The sequence below is a fragment of the Marmota flaviventris genome, chromosome 14 (assembly GCF_047511675.1).
Source record: "Marmota flaviventris isolate mMarFla1 chromosome 14, mMarFla1.hap1, whole genome shotgun sequence".
In the NCBI taxonomy this organism is placed as follows: Eukaryota; Metazoa; Chordata; class Mammalia; order Rodentia; family Sciuridae; genus Marmota; species Marmota flaviventris.
The window spans coordinates 37,652,710-37,670,440 of record NC_092511.1 but is presented as its reverse complement, the minus strand read 5'-3'; the positions used below and the strand labels follow the sequence as shown (position 1 = coordinate 37,670,440).

The window sequence follows — 17,731 nt, the reverse complement described above, 5'->3', positions numbered from 1 at the left end:
GGCCAGGGGCTGAGGATGTTGGCATTCGCCTCCTATCCTCCCTCTCTCCCTGGCCCTCCCTGGCCTGCACTCCTGGGGCAGGATCAAGCTGCTAATTATTTGTCAAAAGGATTAAGGCTTGGAGCCCTTCCCATTTGAGGCAAAGGCAAACAATTTCCTTCACTGCCATAAAGAGAAAAGATTTTTGGATGAGCACGGTTAGTCCAAAAGCTTTTAAAAATTATTTTACAAAGAGAGGATATTTTTGTGACATTTCTGGTTTAGCAAGCACTGACTTAGGGTCAGAGGTCAATCTCTCCATCTCCTGACCTGGGGTTCCAATCCTGTGCCCCTTCCTGTGTTCCCTTTCCAGCTGCTCATCATGGCTGTCCACTCTTGTGGGTGGGGGGATCCTGAAAGCAGCTCCCTAGGATTACTCAGCACCTGAAATAAACTCTCAAACTTGGTAACTGTGGCAGACCTGCGGCAGCCGGAGGACGTATGTTGAGATCCTATATACTTCCAGGCTCTGCCACTTGCTAAAAGTGCCTCAACCTCTCTGAACATAATTTTCATGTGCAAAGCAGGGAGGGCAACGAAATAGCCCAGGAGGTCGTTGGGAGAATGGGAGGAAGGAGAGCCCATGAGGCCATTGTCCGGGATATAGTTACCCCTTGAGAAAAAGTAGCTGTCATTCTCAGACCCGTCTTCCTAGCAGGTCCTGTGTTTGTCTGGGCAGGGACCAAGTCATTCTATCTTTATATCCCCACTGCCTTTCCTTCACACCACTCAACCAGTGCTGAAGCACGGAAGCAGGAAGCTGAGTCACGAGGACTTCTGCAGGCCTGGAAAGCTGTGGGTGTTCCCAGGACTACAGCAACTATGAGGAAGTGTGCTGCAGAGCAGCCTGGGGGATGCTCCCTTCTCCCTGGCCCCACTGGCCCCAGCTGTGCTCTCAGGGCCTTGGGTGCCTCTTCCTGCTGCCCCTGGCTCCTGGCCATCCTGGGAGCCCTCTGAGATGAGGCCAAGGGTGGTGGCAGGTGTGGTGAATGCACAAAAGGGGGTATTATCTCTTTAAAGGACAGTAATTAGTAATTCCAACTGATGGCTTAGCCGGGCTGTTTTAATGAAGAGTTCTATTTTTATAGAAAACACATAATTGAGTGAAAAAGCAGGCTATTCTCTGAGTCAGGTGGCCACGCCTCTGCAAATAACTCTTTGGCCAGGAGGCCAGAATCTGTGCACAGCAAGGGGCCCCCATCTGGTGATGCATGTGTCCCTTCTTCTAACCATGTTACCTGGGACAAGTCACTTGAACTTTTTTTTTTTCCCCCTCCTTTTTGTTACTGGGGCTTGAACCCAGGGGTGCTTAACCACTGAGCCACATCCCCAGTCCTTTTTTGTATTTTATTTAGAGACAGGGTCTCACTGAGTCGCTTAGGGCCTCGCTAAATTGATATGATCCTCCTGCCTCAGTCTCCTAAACCGCTGGGATTATAGGCATACGCCATTACGCCTGGCTCACTTAACTACTTTTTTGGGGTGGGGGTGGGGGTGGTTTGGGGCACCAGGGATTGAATTCAGGGGCACTGGACCACTGGGCCACATCCCTAGCCCTATTTGGTATATTATTTAGAGACAGAGTCTCACTGAGTGGCTTAGCACTTCGCTCACTTAAACTTATTAAAATTCTTGTTTGTAAAACGGGAAGGACAGAGTCTATTTGCCTGAAGATGGCTGTGTGAAAATAACACACACATAAAAGGCCCAGCCAAGAGGCTGGCACTTCATGAAGGGTCCGACTCCTGTCTGTCCTGTCACTCTCATTTACTCAGCTCCTATTACACACAGTTGCAAACTTAGCCCTTCTGCACCTGTTTCCTCATCTGTAAAATGGGAATAACAATAGTTCCTACCCCTCCATGGGTTGCTGAGAGGATCATGTGAATCCTTGTGGGAATTCACATGAACTCACAGTGAGTTTTTGTTTAGCAAGCACGGGGTGTCCTGCTGCAGTCGGGTGCTCAGGGTTCACGATGGTGGCTGTCCAGCCATCAGCTCCTTGGGTTCTAGTCCCTACTCTGCCACTCATCCGCCATTTGATTTTGAGATATCACCCAGCTCTTCCACTAGCTTCTCACCTTTATAACAGGAGTATTGTACAGACCAACCAAGAGACATCAAACCAAACCACAACAAACAGGGGGAGGCCTGCGAGATGCCAAAATCCTCATGTGTTCCCCTCTTTCCTTCCAAAAAAACCCCAACACAACTCTCCTAGTCTACCAGTCTGAGGGTCTCCAGAGGTGCGCGGGGTGCCCAGCCCTGGGTTCCCAGTGGTGGGGGTAGTCGACAGAGGAGAGGTCACAGTCCCTGCCTGAAAGGGGCTTTCAAACTCATCAGAAGCAATTAGGAAACAACAACAACAAAAAACCAAAACACATCGGTCACTCCATTGAGTGGCTCGGCTTTGGAGCTCGAAGGTTCTGAGAACAAAGTGGGGCCTGGGAGAGTCCCAGACAACCAGCGAGATCTAGATGCAGTGGGGTGAGGAGGGCACCTGGGCAGGGTCAGGGGGACTGGAAGGGCAAGGATAAAGGCTTGGAGTGGGGACATGCTGTCACCTGGCCAGGCACAGTGGCCCCACCCATGTGACAGGATGGTGGGGGGAAGGAGAGGAGCAAGCCCTCCCCAGCCTGCCCCTGGCCCCCTTCAGCTTCTGATCACCTGGATCTCAGGGGGTGGGCTAGGATGCCAGGGACACGTTGAGCCACACAGGTCTCCCGGATTCCTCCAAATTCCCTGGCTCTGGGAAAAACTCCAAGAGGGTGGGAGCCTAATTTAACTCACACAGCTCTTTCAAGGGTGTGATTTTTACAGGGACTCTCAACAGGACCAGGGGCCTCCCTGAAAGAGGGAAGGTCATTCCAGCTAAATTACCTTCCCAGAGACTGATCCCCAACACAGGAGGGACCCCTTTTAGCAGCTCTGAACCCTAAAGCAGAGATTCCTTTCCCCTGGGAATTGGAGGATTCCACAGATCCATGTCTCCTAATTTTTTCTTTCTTTCTTTTTTTGGTACTGGGGAGTGAACCAATGGCTCTCTACCACTGAGTTACATCCCAGATCTTTTTATTTTTTAGTTTGAGGCAGGGTCTTGTCAAGTTGCCTTGGCTGGCCTTGAACTTGTGATCCTTCTACTTCAGCTTCTCATATAGATGGGATGACAGACGTGGGCACTGGGCCCCGCTGACTCATGTCCCTCAGTCTTTGAAGGCTCCTGATGATTCTCCACTTCTTAGTTGATTCATTTAACATGATCTGACTGAGGCCCTTTAAAAAGCAAGGGTCTGAAAAAACATCTACTTTCTGAAGTAGCTCTTCCTTCCTTCAAAGGCCTCCTCTACCTGGTGAGCAAGCAGGTTGCCCTGAGGGTGGCCCCCAGCCTGGGCACACCATTCTCAGCTGTGTTCTGTGCTGACCGATGGCTGATCCCCTTGGCCTCTGGGCTCAGCTTCCCTCTGCTGTGGACCACCTCCAGTTACTTCCAGATGCTCCCTAGACATAAATTCACGACCTTGGCAGGATTGAATGTAAACCACACAGAGCCTTTTCATAACCATTCTGGGCAGAAGACCTTCTAGAAAGGCCCTCATGTAGAACAAAGGTAGGTTCCCAGCAGGTATGGCCTTGCTCTCCGTCTGTCACTTCTACTCATTGAGACCTTCATGTACTTGAAGACCTCCCCCTGCTGAGGAGATCAGCCCTGCTTTGTGGGCAGGGCCCTCTTCCAGGGGCAGACAGACTTTGTCTCTGCTACAGACAACCATGTGTCCTAGGCCCAGGCTATAACAGGGAGATCAACGAGCATCAGAAGCCAAGGGCTAAAACCCCCTTTTTGAAGACAAATGTAGAATTCCTTTGAGAAAAACCTGCAAATATCTGTCTTCCTTCCTCTCTTCCCGAGACAAACAAAACAACCCATGTCATCTATCTTCTAAGGTCAAATGTAAGCTGCCCACTACCTGGAGACCCAGGGCTGTACCTTACGATTCATAGGCGGGACACAAAGTGAGATCAGAGGTGCTCATGGGACAACTGATGAGGGGAAATGCTGAATGTCAACCTAGCTTAGCTGAGGAGGAACTGACCTTTGGGAAGGATCCCATGCTGCCAGTGATTACGCCTGGCTTAACACTTCCCTCAGCCCCCCTGGCCGGCAAGTTCATCCCGTGGCTGGTGTCCGCCTCAGGCCCGCTGGGGCAGCCAAACAGGTTTCATGAACCCAGCAAAAGTGATAAACTGTTTGTACTAATACCTTTGATTCCAACCCCCTCGCTGGAGTGTTGGTATTTTAAGCATCCTTTTGATGTACTACAAGTCCTTAATAAGGACAATCAAACACACTGGGTTTAAGGCAGAAAACAGAAGCCCCAGGACTCTGATCCTTTCTGCTCTGTGGAATGCGCCACAAGAAATTTGTCGCCAGCAATCTGAGAAAATAGGTGAGGCAGGTCAGGTGGATGAGAGAAGTGCCCTAGAGGCTCAGCTCAGCTTCAGCCTGAACTGGATCCAGGCGAGGTCCGCCTTGGCTAATGCCTAGTTATCAGCTCAAACATTTTCCAAAACAATCTAGGTTTCCTGGGGCAGATGGCTTGGGCGGTTCATTTGTTTACCCCAAGCGAGCTCAGGCTTGTGGAGAGGGCCATATTGTTCCCCTGATGGGAAGGGCCTTCTGGGGCTATGACATACCTTCCCCCAGGATTTTCCAACTCCCTTAGGACCGGGTCTGGGCCAGCAGGAACTCCTAGGAGGACCTACTCTGACCAACTGAGGCTTGGAGGGTGGGAGGATGCGGTCTTGCCCCTTGTGGAGCGGGAAGAAAAACCATTTGCTCCATTGCTGATCTAGGTATGGCTTGGGCCTTCGTAGCCGGCCTGGCAGGCTTCCAGGGCTGGGTGGGAACAGTGACTGACAGGCTGGTTATTGGAAAGCTCCCATCATTAGTCCGGGAACTTTGTTTGGTTGCTATGGTGACCTTCACTACAAGGGTCTGACTAAAGCGCAAAGAATCTGTTACCTAAAACCATTGCCTGACAGTGCCATGGCTTTAGGAAGGACGCTTATCAGTGACCTGTTCCCCTTGACCCCATATCCGTGCCCCTCCCTGGCCAGTCGCCCAGCTGCCTCCCCCACCCCAAATTAGAAGAAAGGCATCTCCAGGGATGGCAGGAGCTTCTCACATTCCAAACAGGGACACTGCTGCCCCCTGAAGGCCTGGGCCTCCTGGCTGGTGGTCAGGGACAGCCTGGCCAGCACATGTGTCCAGGGCTTAGTCGGAAGCCCACAGGATTTCAGGAAGCCGCCCCGGGTGTCTGGTTCCCATCGTGCCAGGTTCACACTGTCCCTGAGGGGCCATCAGTCTCTGCCTCGTCACGTTCCTGCCTTTTTAAACCTGAGCTCTACTAACTAAAGGTCATCCCGCAGCATGGAAATAAAGATCCTCTTTGCTTCGCTTTCTAATCCCTGAATTCTGAAGGATTTTCTAAAGTTCGACTCTACGAAAGCTAGGTTTTGCTCTGGGAGGTTGACGCTGGCTGTATGGGAGGGGTGACATTACAACGCTCTTCCCAGAGCTGGCCTCCTGGGAAGGACCCACAGGGCACCACCTCCTTACTCCAACTCCTGGTCCCTGCACCCACTGCTGCCCTCAGGTCCCAGATACCAGTGTGACTCTGTGGGCAGCCCCTCGACCCTCCACACTGCCACCTCAGGCACGGCTGTCCATCAGCTACATGACCTCCTTTAGTTTGAGTCTCAAAGCAGACCCCAGGAAGCCAGGACCGATGTTGACTGACTTTTCAAAAAGCAAGTTGCTGCAGGTGGCATGGGCAAGTGACAGAGCTAACTCAAGGGCAGGGACCTCATTATGGCTCTCACATGAGGATAATCTCTAGTGGACGGGGGTCCATCTACCCACTGGCTTCCTCCCCTGCACCAGGCTTCTCTCAAACAATGACGGGCAAAGCGCCCATGCCAACACTGGCCTGCCACTTCTCCCCTCCCTGGGGCAGGCTCTGGCACCTGCTGCTCTGATGGTTGCTGCAGGAAAGACAAGTTCTAGGAGGCGTCAACCCCCAGACAGCTGTGTCTGTGTCTGGTAGAAGAGAGACCACCATAGGCTTGTGAATGTCCCCTGAAAACAGAGTTTGTTGGCAACAGTGAGGTCAGGGCTGAGGAGGTTTGGTTCATGTTGTTTTGCCGAGTGATATTTTACTGGACCAGTTGTTTAATTAACTATCTTGGCAACAGCTGGAGCCACTGTGCTTGTTCCCAGTGCAGGGAGCAGCTGGAGGAGCAGGACTCGGTGTCAATCCAGGAGCAATGACATTTTGCAGAGATCCCTGACCCGTAATGGACTCAATGACATTTCCTGCTAATCCCTGGGTTTCTGTACTCTGGGGTTTCTGCTGTGAGGAACAGAATGACTTATTTGCAAAGTGACATGGTCATTACCTTATGGTCACTCAACAGAGGTGGAAGGAAGGCAGCTTCCCCAGCCACACATATACACGTGTACATATATTTAAAACACATATATATATGTATTTTTTTTTAATGGAAGAGGTTTATTCTCTCACAGTTCTGGAGGCCGGAAAGCCCTATATATTTTTTTCCAGTTAGAGTTTTTTCTCCAGTGCTGGGGATGGAACCCAGGGCCTCACACATGACAAAGCAAGCACTCACTCTACCACTGAGCTACACCTCAGCCTATTTTGTACCCTTTAAGGACTGGCTCAGATGAAAACAGAGCTCCTCCTGGTCTGGCAGAGGAGGGGCTCAGAGTGGCTCAAGATAAAAACGGCTTCTCCTCCCCTGCTGACCCCTGAGCAGATGGGCAGAGGCGGGGTGCAACTCGGGGGCGGCCCTGCAGCACGCTGCTCTGCACACTACAGGGAACGAAAGGGGATGCAGGGTCTCGGCCCCCTGAGTTCCTGATGCCCCTGAGTCAGTCACAGTGTGTCCTCTGTATGGGTGAGTTGTTCCCACGGCAGAGGCTGCCCCCTTAAGGCTCCCGCCTGCACAAGCGGGGACACTGCTGGGGGTGCGGGGAAGCCCAGGATTCAGGCTGCACACTGACAGCAGCCATCTGTCTGCACCAGAGCTCCTCCACCTTTCTGTGGCAAGGCCCCTCTAAGAATCTGATGAAATCCATCTCCCCACATGCACGCAAGCACAGCCCTCACTCATGTCCCCAGGAAGCAGCAAGCTCAAGGCCAGGACCCTGTGCCCATGAAGACACACTCAGAGTGAGGGGGCGTGTCCTGGTGGGGTGGGAGGAAGGTGGTGAAGAATGCAGCTGGGGAAGGGCAGCAGCGGGGCTCCCACCCTGCCCTGAGGAAGCCGAGCCTTCCCAGCCCAACCCAGAGCCCAGGAAAGTGGAGGAGGTGGTGCCTGCAGGAGGCACCTGCCCGAGGTGGGCCAGGGACGCTGAGGGCGGGCAGAGGGATGGTCCCCACACTGAGAGACCCCATGCACAGCTGCACCTCACACAGCTTGGACTTCAGACTTTCAACCCGGGGAGGTGGTCACGTGACGGGGAGGGGGTGCCTGCTGGAGCACTCAATTCAGAAGTTAGGAAGACACACTGAGCCACCTGCCCACCTGCAGCTGGAATGGAAAGGCCTCCTTTGCTGGAACTAGGGTGCAAGGCAGGCCTCCTGGGCCAGCTCTGAGTCTTCCTGAAGCCCTGTCAGAGAGCTGTCTGCTTCATATTCTCAGTTTCCGTGTGAGATTCACTTGGAAAAGGACTTGCTGATAAAATACTGTTTGCCTTGAGCCTTGCCTGGCATCTGTGGTGCACACGGCCCAGCCCCAGGGGTTGCTGAGGAGTCTCTTCCCCTTTCTCACCCTAAGATTCTGTTTTTTTTTTTTGTTTTGTTTGTTTTGTTTTTGTCTTTATACTGGGTATTGAACCCAGGGCCTTGAACAAGCTAGGCAAGCAAGCACTCTGCCCCTGAGCTATGCCCTCAGCTCTTTTAATTTTATTTTGAGAGTCTTGTTAAGTTGCCAAGGCTGGCCTTGAACTTGTGATCCTCCTGCCCCAGCCTCCTGAGCTGCTGGGATTACAGGTGTGTGCCACCACGCTGCCTCCACCCCCCACCCCCCAAGAGGATTCTAAATCTTCTTAGCCATTTCTGTCTCCACTGAGGCCTAACTGACAAGAGTGAATGCACACACAGACATACACATGCTAGTGCAGGTACACACAGGCACAGGCACACGGATCACATGCACACCAGCCACAGTGAGTCAGGGCCTGGTAGACGGGTGTGAGGATGGAGTTGGAAAGAGAAAGGTAGCAGCACTAGGATTGGAGAAACTTTGTCTTTGTGTATTTTCATTATAAATAAATTTTAAAAAACCCATAAATGTTATCAGCCTGTATTGCTGTATAATATTTGCCATTAACTGAGATAAGGTATCTAATCCCTTGTCCAAACGGATTTATCTGGGTTTTAGAATCCCCTAAGTGACCTGCCTTATAAAGTGACGTGATCAGAATTTTACCAGTTTCTCAAAAGCTGGGTCAAGGCTCAGACTCAGGGCCATCCCTTAAACACAAGGATGGGCCTTTGTTGAGATGGCCACATGCTCTACTCACACCTGTGAGCAGCTGGGACCCACCTGGGTCCTGCAGGCGGGGGTCCATCTGGATGAGGGTAGGCAGAGCAAGACTCCAGGATCCTGAGACTGCAGAGCAGGCTAAGTGGCAAGGCACTGACAGCCCTGGGCCTCATTCATGGTGGGCCCCTCTTTGCAAGGCCTACTGTGATGCTTGGCTCGGGTACCACTCTTTAGAGGCCTTGGTGAGGAGGACCCCATCCACAGCAGTCCTCAGCACCCTGGCAGAGGCCACAAGTGAAATCACCTGCAGTGTTCTCTGAAGGAGGCCAGGGATGCTGGAAAGGCCAAGCATGACCCCTGTGGTCAGCCCTGTTTCTGATAGGACAGAGGTGGAAGCCCAGGTCTCCCTGTGAGGAGAACCTCCCAGGCTGGGACACTGCGTTTTCCCTTATCACCCATAACCACTGAAGTACCCAAGGATTCCACTGATTTTCCCTAATTCTCCATAACATTGCCAATTCTCATTGATACTGCCAGCATGAGTCACAGTGACCAGGGTGACCAGGACCCCAGCTTCCTCCTGGCTGTCTACAGTGGGACAGCTTCAGGTTGGTTCTAAATGGCCTTCCTTCAGTCCCCAAGGTGGAACAGGGTGGGAGTCAGGGAGCTCAGGGGCCCCTCATTCTGGGATTATAGGATTCAGAGAAACAAAGACTATTATACCCTGTGTCACCTGTCCCTGAGGGGAAGAAGGCAGAAATCAAAAGATGTCTTCCCCCTGGTTTCCTCCCACAGAGCAGCCAGGCTCCTGCCTCAGCTGAGTGGCTTTTGTTCCCATGTTCTGGTTTGGTGGCAGCAGTTCCTGTGTTATAGGTGAGGGTAGGAAGAACTAGTCCTGCCCCACCCACCACTGCCTGGGCCAAGTGAATGGCTGGTGGAATGGCTGCTTGGAGGCAGGGGAATGGCTCCTTTGGCCTCTGCCAGCTCTGCCAGTGATAGAATCCCATCCTTGGCTGGTTGTATGAGGGTCATGATTAAGTCACATGCCCCGAGGATGCTCATGCAGAGTGGGGCGGGCGGAAGCACCTGAGCGGTACACCTGCAGTCCAACGCGCCACACCCTCTTCTGCATGTCCACGGTCCCTGCCCCCCAAAGTTGAGCAGCAGCACAGGCTCACTAGTCCCTGTGTGGCACCCCAGTACAGAGCCCCGGGGTCACTGACCGCCCTACACCCTGTCTCCACCTGGGAGCATGCATGCAATAGGAGCTTACTCCATGTGCGTGGCTGGCAATAAGGATGTGTGTGTGTGCACAGGTGCCTTTGCCAGTGGCCAGTCACCCCCCACCAGACAGGGTCCCCAGGGAACTCACTTGAAGTTCTCAGGGTACTCGGTGATGGCCATGTTGATGACATCCAGGGCATGCTGGTGGTGCTTCTGGGCGGAGAAGAGCAGTGCCAGCAGGTGGAGTGCGTTGGCATCGTCCCTGCACACCAGCAGCGCCTCCTGCAGCTGCTCCATGGCACTAGAGATCTGCCAAAGCAAATGGCCAGCTTAGGGACCTTCCCCAAGGCTCTGGGGGCCAGGTGTCAGCCAAGAAGTGAGCGAGCCCTGGGCCTTGGGGGATGGGGATTGTACAACAAGAAAACACGTCCCCCAGATAGCCCATCAAGGAGGGACCTGCTGTCCCTGTGGGGAGTAGAGGGCAGCAGGTTCATGGTGCAGCATGAAGGATTTTGGTAGACACTGGGAAGCACTTCCTAAATGGAAGTGTGGAAGTTCTAGGAAGAGGCAGCCTGATCAGGTGCAGAAGCCCTTTCCTAGAGCTCTGACAACGGGGTTCAACCGATGGAAACGGGGTTCTCAGCATAAAGCGATAGAAAGGGGGTGTTCCAGGCAGGAGAAAAGCTGACCTAAGGCAAGGATGCAGCTGAGGTTAGTGGGAGAAGAGAGGGAGACTGCTTTCTAATGCGGGCATTGGGGGGTGGCCTAGCCAGATTCTAGTCTTGTGTTTTGTTTTACGACTCAATAAATGATTATCAAGCCTGGTTCTATACAGAAGTAAGACTGGAGGCGGCCAGATCATGAAGGTGAAGAAAGTCACGTGGAGGGTCTGGGAAGCCCCTTGCAGATGCCCCCAGGAATGCTGTGAACTCGGCCCATGGTCTTCTGGAAGACAGTGGAGACACCCAGGGCCACATGATTCCCATGATTTGCTTCTCGGAGCTCTATGTGAAAGAGGCCAGGCCCTGGTGGCTCTGGGAGGCCTATTGGTGAGGAGAGGCAGGTACAGCGGGGAAGGGCAACTTCTACTGTCCTATCTGAGTGGGACCCTAACACCCTACCAGATCTAGCTGCTGAGGGACTCATGATTTGCAGCTGTGGTCATGCCCCATCTGCAAGTAGCAACAGGGTTGTGGGGTTAACTTCCTAGCACACCCAAAGGGAGACTGTGCAGGGCTAAGACCATATGCCTGCCTGCCACTGCCTTGCCAGGATGGATCCCTGCTTCTAGCTGGCCTTGGGGAGGATGTGGTTGGATCCGGGAACTCCCCTCTCCTGAAGAAATCATTCTCAGTACAACACTCCCCAGGTCGGTTCCAAGGTTCATCTGCAGGCTCATCTCCTGCATCCCATTCCACCTCTTAGTATCTGCACCCATCTGCTGCTCAGTCAGGGAGCAAAGCTCCTCCCAACCCCCACCCACATGCCAGGCCTGTACACCCTTGGCAGGGGCTGGGCAAAGTTTCCACAAACATCAAGGAGTAAAAAGAATTCTGGCAGTCACCAATGTAAACAGTCTTCTTCAAAAGATGCCCATCATCCTGGTGCCTGCGGCAGCTCTCGAACAATTTCATGTGACCTGCTCCCCTTACACCATCTCCTCCTTCTTAGCAAACACATGCGAGCCTACTGCTCCAGTCCTGGCTGGGGCAGTGCCATCTGAATCCACTGATCACGCTCTTTTGGGCTTGTTGGTGTGTTGCAGAAAGAGCAGTATTTGTGAATTTGGGGGGAAAAAATGGTTCTAGCCATATCCTGGAGCTCCAGTCTCTCTGAATTCAGTTTCCTTATCTGCAAGTTAGGCACATGCCTTACTTCAGAAAGGTTAAATGAACTAACTCTGCAAATGAAAATGCATGTTTATCTTCCATCCCTTGATCTTTTCAAATGTCCTCACCCTAAGAGGTCCAGCCCTGTGGAGCTATTTAGCAACAGAGCAGGGCCTCCAACAAGCTGCTAAAGCCCCTGCTGGGTGAGCCAAAGGCCCACACTCAGCTCTTCCCAGGTCAAGGCCAGCCAGATGGACCAGGGTTGTGGCAGGCGTCCAGCTAACTACTATGTCCTCCTCACCTCCCAAATGTCGGTACCTCCATCCTGGCCCAGTTCCCCAGGACACACAAACCTCCTCTACCCTCCCTCCAACTGCTGCTTCATCCAGTTGCAACTCTTAGCATGAGGCTCTGTTACCCCCTTGATCACTGTGGCTACCACTTTGGCTTGTCTGTGCCTCCCCAAGGCTGTTCCTGCCAAGGTAATTCTGCCACAACACACCCCATTACTCTGGGCTAGGCACCCATGTCCCTAAACATCACTGTTGGAGCAGGAAGACATGCTCTGGGCAGGATGGGACGGCTCTAAGCCTCAGAGAATCAGGCGGGTAAGGGCTCTGGCTTAGAGTCCATTCAGAGGCCCTCAAACCCCTGAGGCTGATGAGACCCGGAGTCCCCAGGGAAACTAGGCACCAGGCCGCAATGGCCTGGCTGGCCATCTCTCTTGAAGGATGGGCCCTATTCATCTGAGATGAGTGAATAATTAAAGAGATTAAAAAATGCATCACCAAAGGTTTATCATTAACTTGATTGGCAAGAAAAGCACCAGGTTCTTTTACAGAAGGCTAAAAATAAAGCAGTCTCAGGTATCTTTCCATCTGTGTTCCTGGGAAGAGAGTGATGCTCTTGGAGACAGACACAGAAGGACCCAGTGCCTGGTTCAAGGCCTGGAAGTCAGGAGCGTGGGCACAGCGTGGAGGTGGAGGAGGGACGGGGTGAGTCACGGGGGAGGGGATAAAAGAGGAAGCGAGAAAAGCAGCGGAGGACAGCAGGAACGACGGCAGGGCCGAGGGGAGAAAATGGTTGAGACAGAAGGACAGAGAGAGGGAGACAGAAGGACTCAGAGTGACAGTGACAGGTCACTGGACCCAAGAAAAGGGTCCAGGCATGGGGTGAGAAGGAAGAGATTCCAATAATGAGAACCACCATGCAGTGACAAGAGGAGCCAGGCCAACACATGTTCCAGGGGAGGGTGATGCAGGCAGACAGTACAGAACCCCACCACCCTGGAGTAGGAGAAAAAGCCCACTCAACTACCGATGTCCAGGCACGACAGCAAGACCAGCCTCCTGGCCAGGAATGAGGTGCCATGCCCATCCCTGGATGGACCACGGTTTTCTTAACTGGGGCAGGGAGAGCTTTGTACTGGAGAACCGAGTCCAGCGCTCCAGCAGTCTGGAGCTCAGCCTGCTTCCCGGAGGCACAGGAGACGGGAGCTGTTGGAAAACGGGCTTGTCTGCGGTGCCTGAGCAGTCAGTGGGTGTCACGGTCCACATGCAGTAGGCCAAGGCCACCAGAGAGGTCCTGCTTTGGAGGCCACATGTGTTCCCAGAGCACCAGTCTGTAGTGTGTGTGAGGCAAGGGAGATTCTCCAGGGCTTGGGATGGGGACGTGCCTAGATAGCCAGTGTCCTCTTGACAGCTCACAGCTCAGCTGCTAGCTTGGGGAAAGGTAGGTCCACCTGAAGAGCTGCAGGTGGTGGCGGTGCTCCCAGCATGGTGAAGGCAGTTGGCTAACAGGAGGCCCCTAAGGGTCCCAGAAGCCAAGGCCGAGGCTCAGGGAAAGGCTTTGGGTAACATAGAAAGCCCACCCGGAAACTGCTCCAGGTGCCACATTCCCCCAGACTCTCAGGGAAAGGTTGGTGGGAGGCAGGACACAAGCAAATGATGTTGTGATCACTCATCACCTCAGAAGACTGAAATGTTGTAAGGTAAGTGAGGGCAAGAGATGCTCCCTTCCTCTCTGCTCCCCATGGGCCAGGGCTGTACCCCATTAACTGACTTCATCCTCACTAGGACTCTCCAAGGAGGGGCACAAAGGTGCTCACAACAGATAAGAACACAGAGGCTTAAAGAGGCCAGTCACTTGCAGAGGGTCACACAGGTAGTAAGCAGAATGGCCAGGAAGGGATCAGCACCCCCCAGGGATCTGGGGCCTAGGAACTGTGACAACCCACCTGTCGGACGAGGGCCAGCTGCAGGGAGACATAAAGGATGACCTGGGGGTCACTAGGTGCCAGCTCCAGGGCTCTGTATGGGGAGAGGAAGTGACAAGTCAGTCATCAATGATTGAGCAATAGCATATGAGCCGGACCCCAGCTTGCCAACCCTAAGCCGGGCGCTGTGGGCCAACACAGTGGGGATGGGGGATTCGGCCAGGCCCTGTCTTGGAGGCACATCCAGTCGGAAGATGATGGCTTAGGCAGAAGTCCCCAAGGCAGGGACAGCTGCTCTGGAGGGCTGGCACTAGCTGAGGTAGGGACCATCTGCAATGTGGCCCTGAGGTGACAGACCTGAGTGAACAGAGGGAGGGGAGAGAGTGTGTATATCCATACCCAGCAGCCTGGCCTTCGCCTCTGAGCATCTGTCAGCTGGCCAGAGCCTCCCACCTCTCTTCAGAAGGACAGAGGCTCCCTGAGGGTGGAGGACCTAGAATGGCCTCTCTGGCAAGAATGAAGAGCTGGTGGGGAAGAGTCTCCCATTCCTGGAGCTCCAGAACCCCCTGGAGCTGCATCCCTGGGTAGGGGTACAATCTGCCCAGAGGGGGACAGATGTTCCAACAAAGCTGGCAAGTGGAGGCCCAGCAGGGCCCTAGCCAACAACACAGCCACCTCAGTGCTCAGGAGGGAGCAGGATACACAGAGGCTCAGAGGGAGAAGATGCAGGAGAGGGCAGAGGAAGGAGGGAGGAGGGAGACAGGTGGGTGGGACTGTGGTGCAGAGGAGGGGCTGGGCAAGGGTGGGCCTGAGGCAGCAGAGCTCCTGGGAGAGGGTCGTCTCTGTCCCCTGACCCCAGGCTGCTAGGAAATCTCTGCGAGGGCTGCGGGAAGGTGGGAGGTCCTCACAGACGTGAGGTGGCTGGGAGAGCCTGAAAGGAGACAATCACCATTCCTGACTCCCTGATAAAGGTAGGAGATGGCAACCAGATGCACTTCCTGCTTCATCTCGTGTAACTGTCACCCAGCAGTGTGCTATTATTCCATTTTAGAGCCCCAAGCCCCAGGGGCTGAGCCTAGTAGCTGCCATAGTCCCAGCTTCTAGCTGACCCCGGGGCTCTACCAGCACTGAAGGCCAGAGGCCTGGAGCTGAGGGCAGGGCTCGCTGCGTACCCAACCCCCCATGGCCTGACCCTGCTTGCTGTGTCACCTCCCAGAGTTTTAGTTTCTTCATCCATAAAGTGGAAATAGAAACCTCCATTTCATAAGGGTGAACACCTCAGAGGTAAACATGGAGGGGAAGAATACCCCAAAGGGCCCCTGGGGCCAGCGGACATCTCCTCACCTCTCCAGAGTCTGCAGTGCCTTCCGGTGCAATTCATCTTTCTTGGACTTCAGGGTGGCTGTAGGAGACAGATGGATTCTGAGACATCAGGGGCCTCGAAGGCCAGCAGCCCTGATGATGCTCTCTGCTGCCCTGGCCTCCTAGCACATTTCTTGGCACACAGGTTCCTTCTACTCCATTGGCTTCTCTGCCCCCTGGACCAACTTGACTCTCAAAAGCCTTGAGAAAGGTCACTGCCTGTGGTGGGCTTCCCTGCCCACCACGCTGCTGACGGAACCCCAAGCTGAGCACCTTTCTGGTGAACTGCATCCAACTTTACACACAGCAGGGCAGGTGTCCTGAGCCTTGGTGTGGTGTGAGCATGACTGTGTGCAGGCCCCACCCCAGGGTCTGCACTGAGAGCCAGCAGAGCTCCTCACCTTGAAAGCTTCAGGAACAGTCCCTACCAGGACAGGGTCGAAGGCTAGGAGGCTCTTTTATCAAAGCCTACTGTGACCAAGGGACTGAGGAATCCCTCTAGACCATGCGGGGGGCACAGAGGCCTGAAGACATTGCAGCCACATGCCTTGAGCAGTAGGAGCTGGCTCTGCACTAGGCTCTCGTAGGCAGCTTCTTCTCTTCTTTGGACAAGCCAGGCTGCGCAGGGCCTCTGAGGTCAAGTGTGCACAGCCCTGTTCCCACAGCCTGGCACTAGGGAGAGGTGGGTGAAGGTAGATCCCAGTCCAGGTTAGGCCTGGGGAGGGGTCTGTTACTCCCTTCCCTTCATGCTGCAAGAACAGGAGGGTAGCTGCCTGATCAATGGGGGAAAGTTGGCACTAGGGAGAGAGCACCAGGCCTGGGCAGGAAGGAGTGGAACCTATCAACTAAGCACGAGTACTTATGAAGCACCTGATGTATGCCTGGCACCATGCCATATGTGATGGGGGATTTAAAAGACCTCAGAAGATCACAGCAGTCTGTGAGAACCAGAATGAAGGCACCGTGGGGCGGAGGGCTGATACCGGGCACCACAGATAGAAAGTACCAGAAGCTCCACGGAGATCAGACTGGGCTTTGTTGGAGCTGGGGCAGGGCCTAAAAGGTGGGAAGAACTGGAGTGTGGGAAGAGCTGGGTATGAAGGCGGTCTGAACCAAAGAGTGGAAATGGAACTGAGAGGTGTGTATCTGTGCACGTGTGTGTGTGCGCGTGTGCGTGTGCCACGCAGAAGAATGTGAATAGTGTCTGTGGGGAGTGGTGCAGTGGGGGTACTGGTGGGATAAGACACCTTGGAGGCAGTTAGGAAGCCTGAGATGTCCTCTCACAGGGCCTGGCACTCACCGTCAGTGGCCTGCAGGCTGTAGGTGAGACCCAGGGCCAGGTAGCCCTTGGGGAGGAAATCCCCAGCTTCCTCACCGAGGCTGACCACCACCTTGGCAAAGTGCTCGGCCTCCTCCAGCTGTGGAGAGGAGAGGTAGAGTCAGGGGAGGGCTCTGGACATGACAGGCAACACACAGTCACAAGCCTGGGACGCTGCTGTGCAGACGAGAACAGCGATTCCTCACATATGGGCCCCATGACTAGAGATCGGGAGGCTTGTCCAGGCCACACAAGCATTGAGCAGAAGAACTGGCGGTTTCCTTTACTGGAGAGTGACTCTCTGGACCTGTTCCCCCTCCAAGGGGGCTTGTGCTCAAGGTCACAGGATGCCATCTCTCCATGGGAGAAGCTTCCCTTGCCCCAGAGATCTGGCTCCCCAAAGCTTGCTCTGCCAGGAGCAGGAACCCAAGGCAGGCCCGTCAGTGCTGCTTCCTTGCCTGTGTGGCCTCTGCGCCTGCCCTGCTCTGCAGACACAGGGGAGCCAGGGCTAGGCATGCTGGACATGCAGCCCCACAGGGCAGGCAGGCTGCCACTCCGGCTAAGTCCAGGGCCTGCTCCATCCCTGAGCAGTGGAAAAAGGCCTAGGGCTGTTTTTGTCCCTCACACAGCAGGGGGACTGTTCAAGTTGGAAAAGGACCAACTAGCAGGGGTCACACATGCACAGACCATCACATACCCATAGATGAAGAGAGAGTCCATGAGACAGGCCTCATGGACACCCTGGGGCACCCACCACAGAGGCTGAGGTGGCAGGGCACATCACAGCCAGGGGCTACCGCATGCCCACTCTTGCCCACACGCCTCCAAGAAACACTTCCTCGCTCCCACAGCGGCATGTCTGTGTTCCCATCTCTGAGAAAATGAGCTTCCAGAGAGGGCAGAGATGCTCCCTCCGTCCCTGAGATTCATGCCAGCCCACAGCAAGGGGCAGAACATATCACACCCAAGCCCTCTAGTGCCACCCACGTCAACATCCCCTGACCATAGGTGTCTCCCCCAGCCAGGGGCTCGCAAAGTCAGCCAACTGGGAGACCAGACTCACACTTAAGCTGCTTTTGGCACCACAGCCAGAGCTGCCCCTGCCCTGTCCCTGCTTAGGTCCAGCCCCAGCAGAAGAGAGGCAGCTCTGTGTCCTGTGGCTTAACCACTGGCCAC

At 54.2% G+C, this 17,731-nt stretch overlaps 1 protein-coding gene across 2 annotated transcripts in view; it reads right to left on the bottom strand.

Moving 5' to 3' along the window:
* Ttc7a (tetratricopeptide repeat domain 7A) overlaps positions 1-17,731 on the bottom strand; it is a 114,123-nt gene that overhangs the window by 28,759 nt on the left and 67,633 nt on the right. For both annotated transcript variants that reach the window (XM_027934378.2, XM_071601551.1), the window contains 4 exons: positions 16,538-16,655; positions 15,220-15,277; positions 13,897-13,969; positions 9,980-10,140 (listed from right to left, as the gene is read on the bottom strand). In XM_027934378.2, the coding sequence (XP_027790179.1) occupies positions 9,980-10,140; positions 13,897-13,969; positions 15,220-15,277; positions 16,538-16,655 (410 nt within the window). The remainder of the gene's footprint in view (positions 1-9,979; positions 10,141-13,896; positions 13,970-15,219; positions 15,278-16,537; positions 16,656-17,731) is intronic.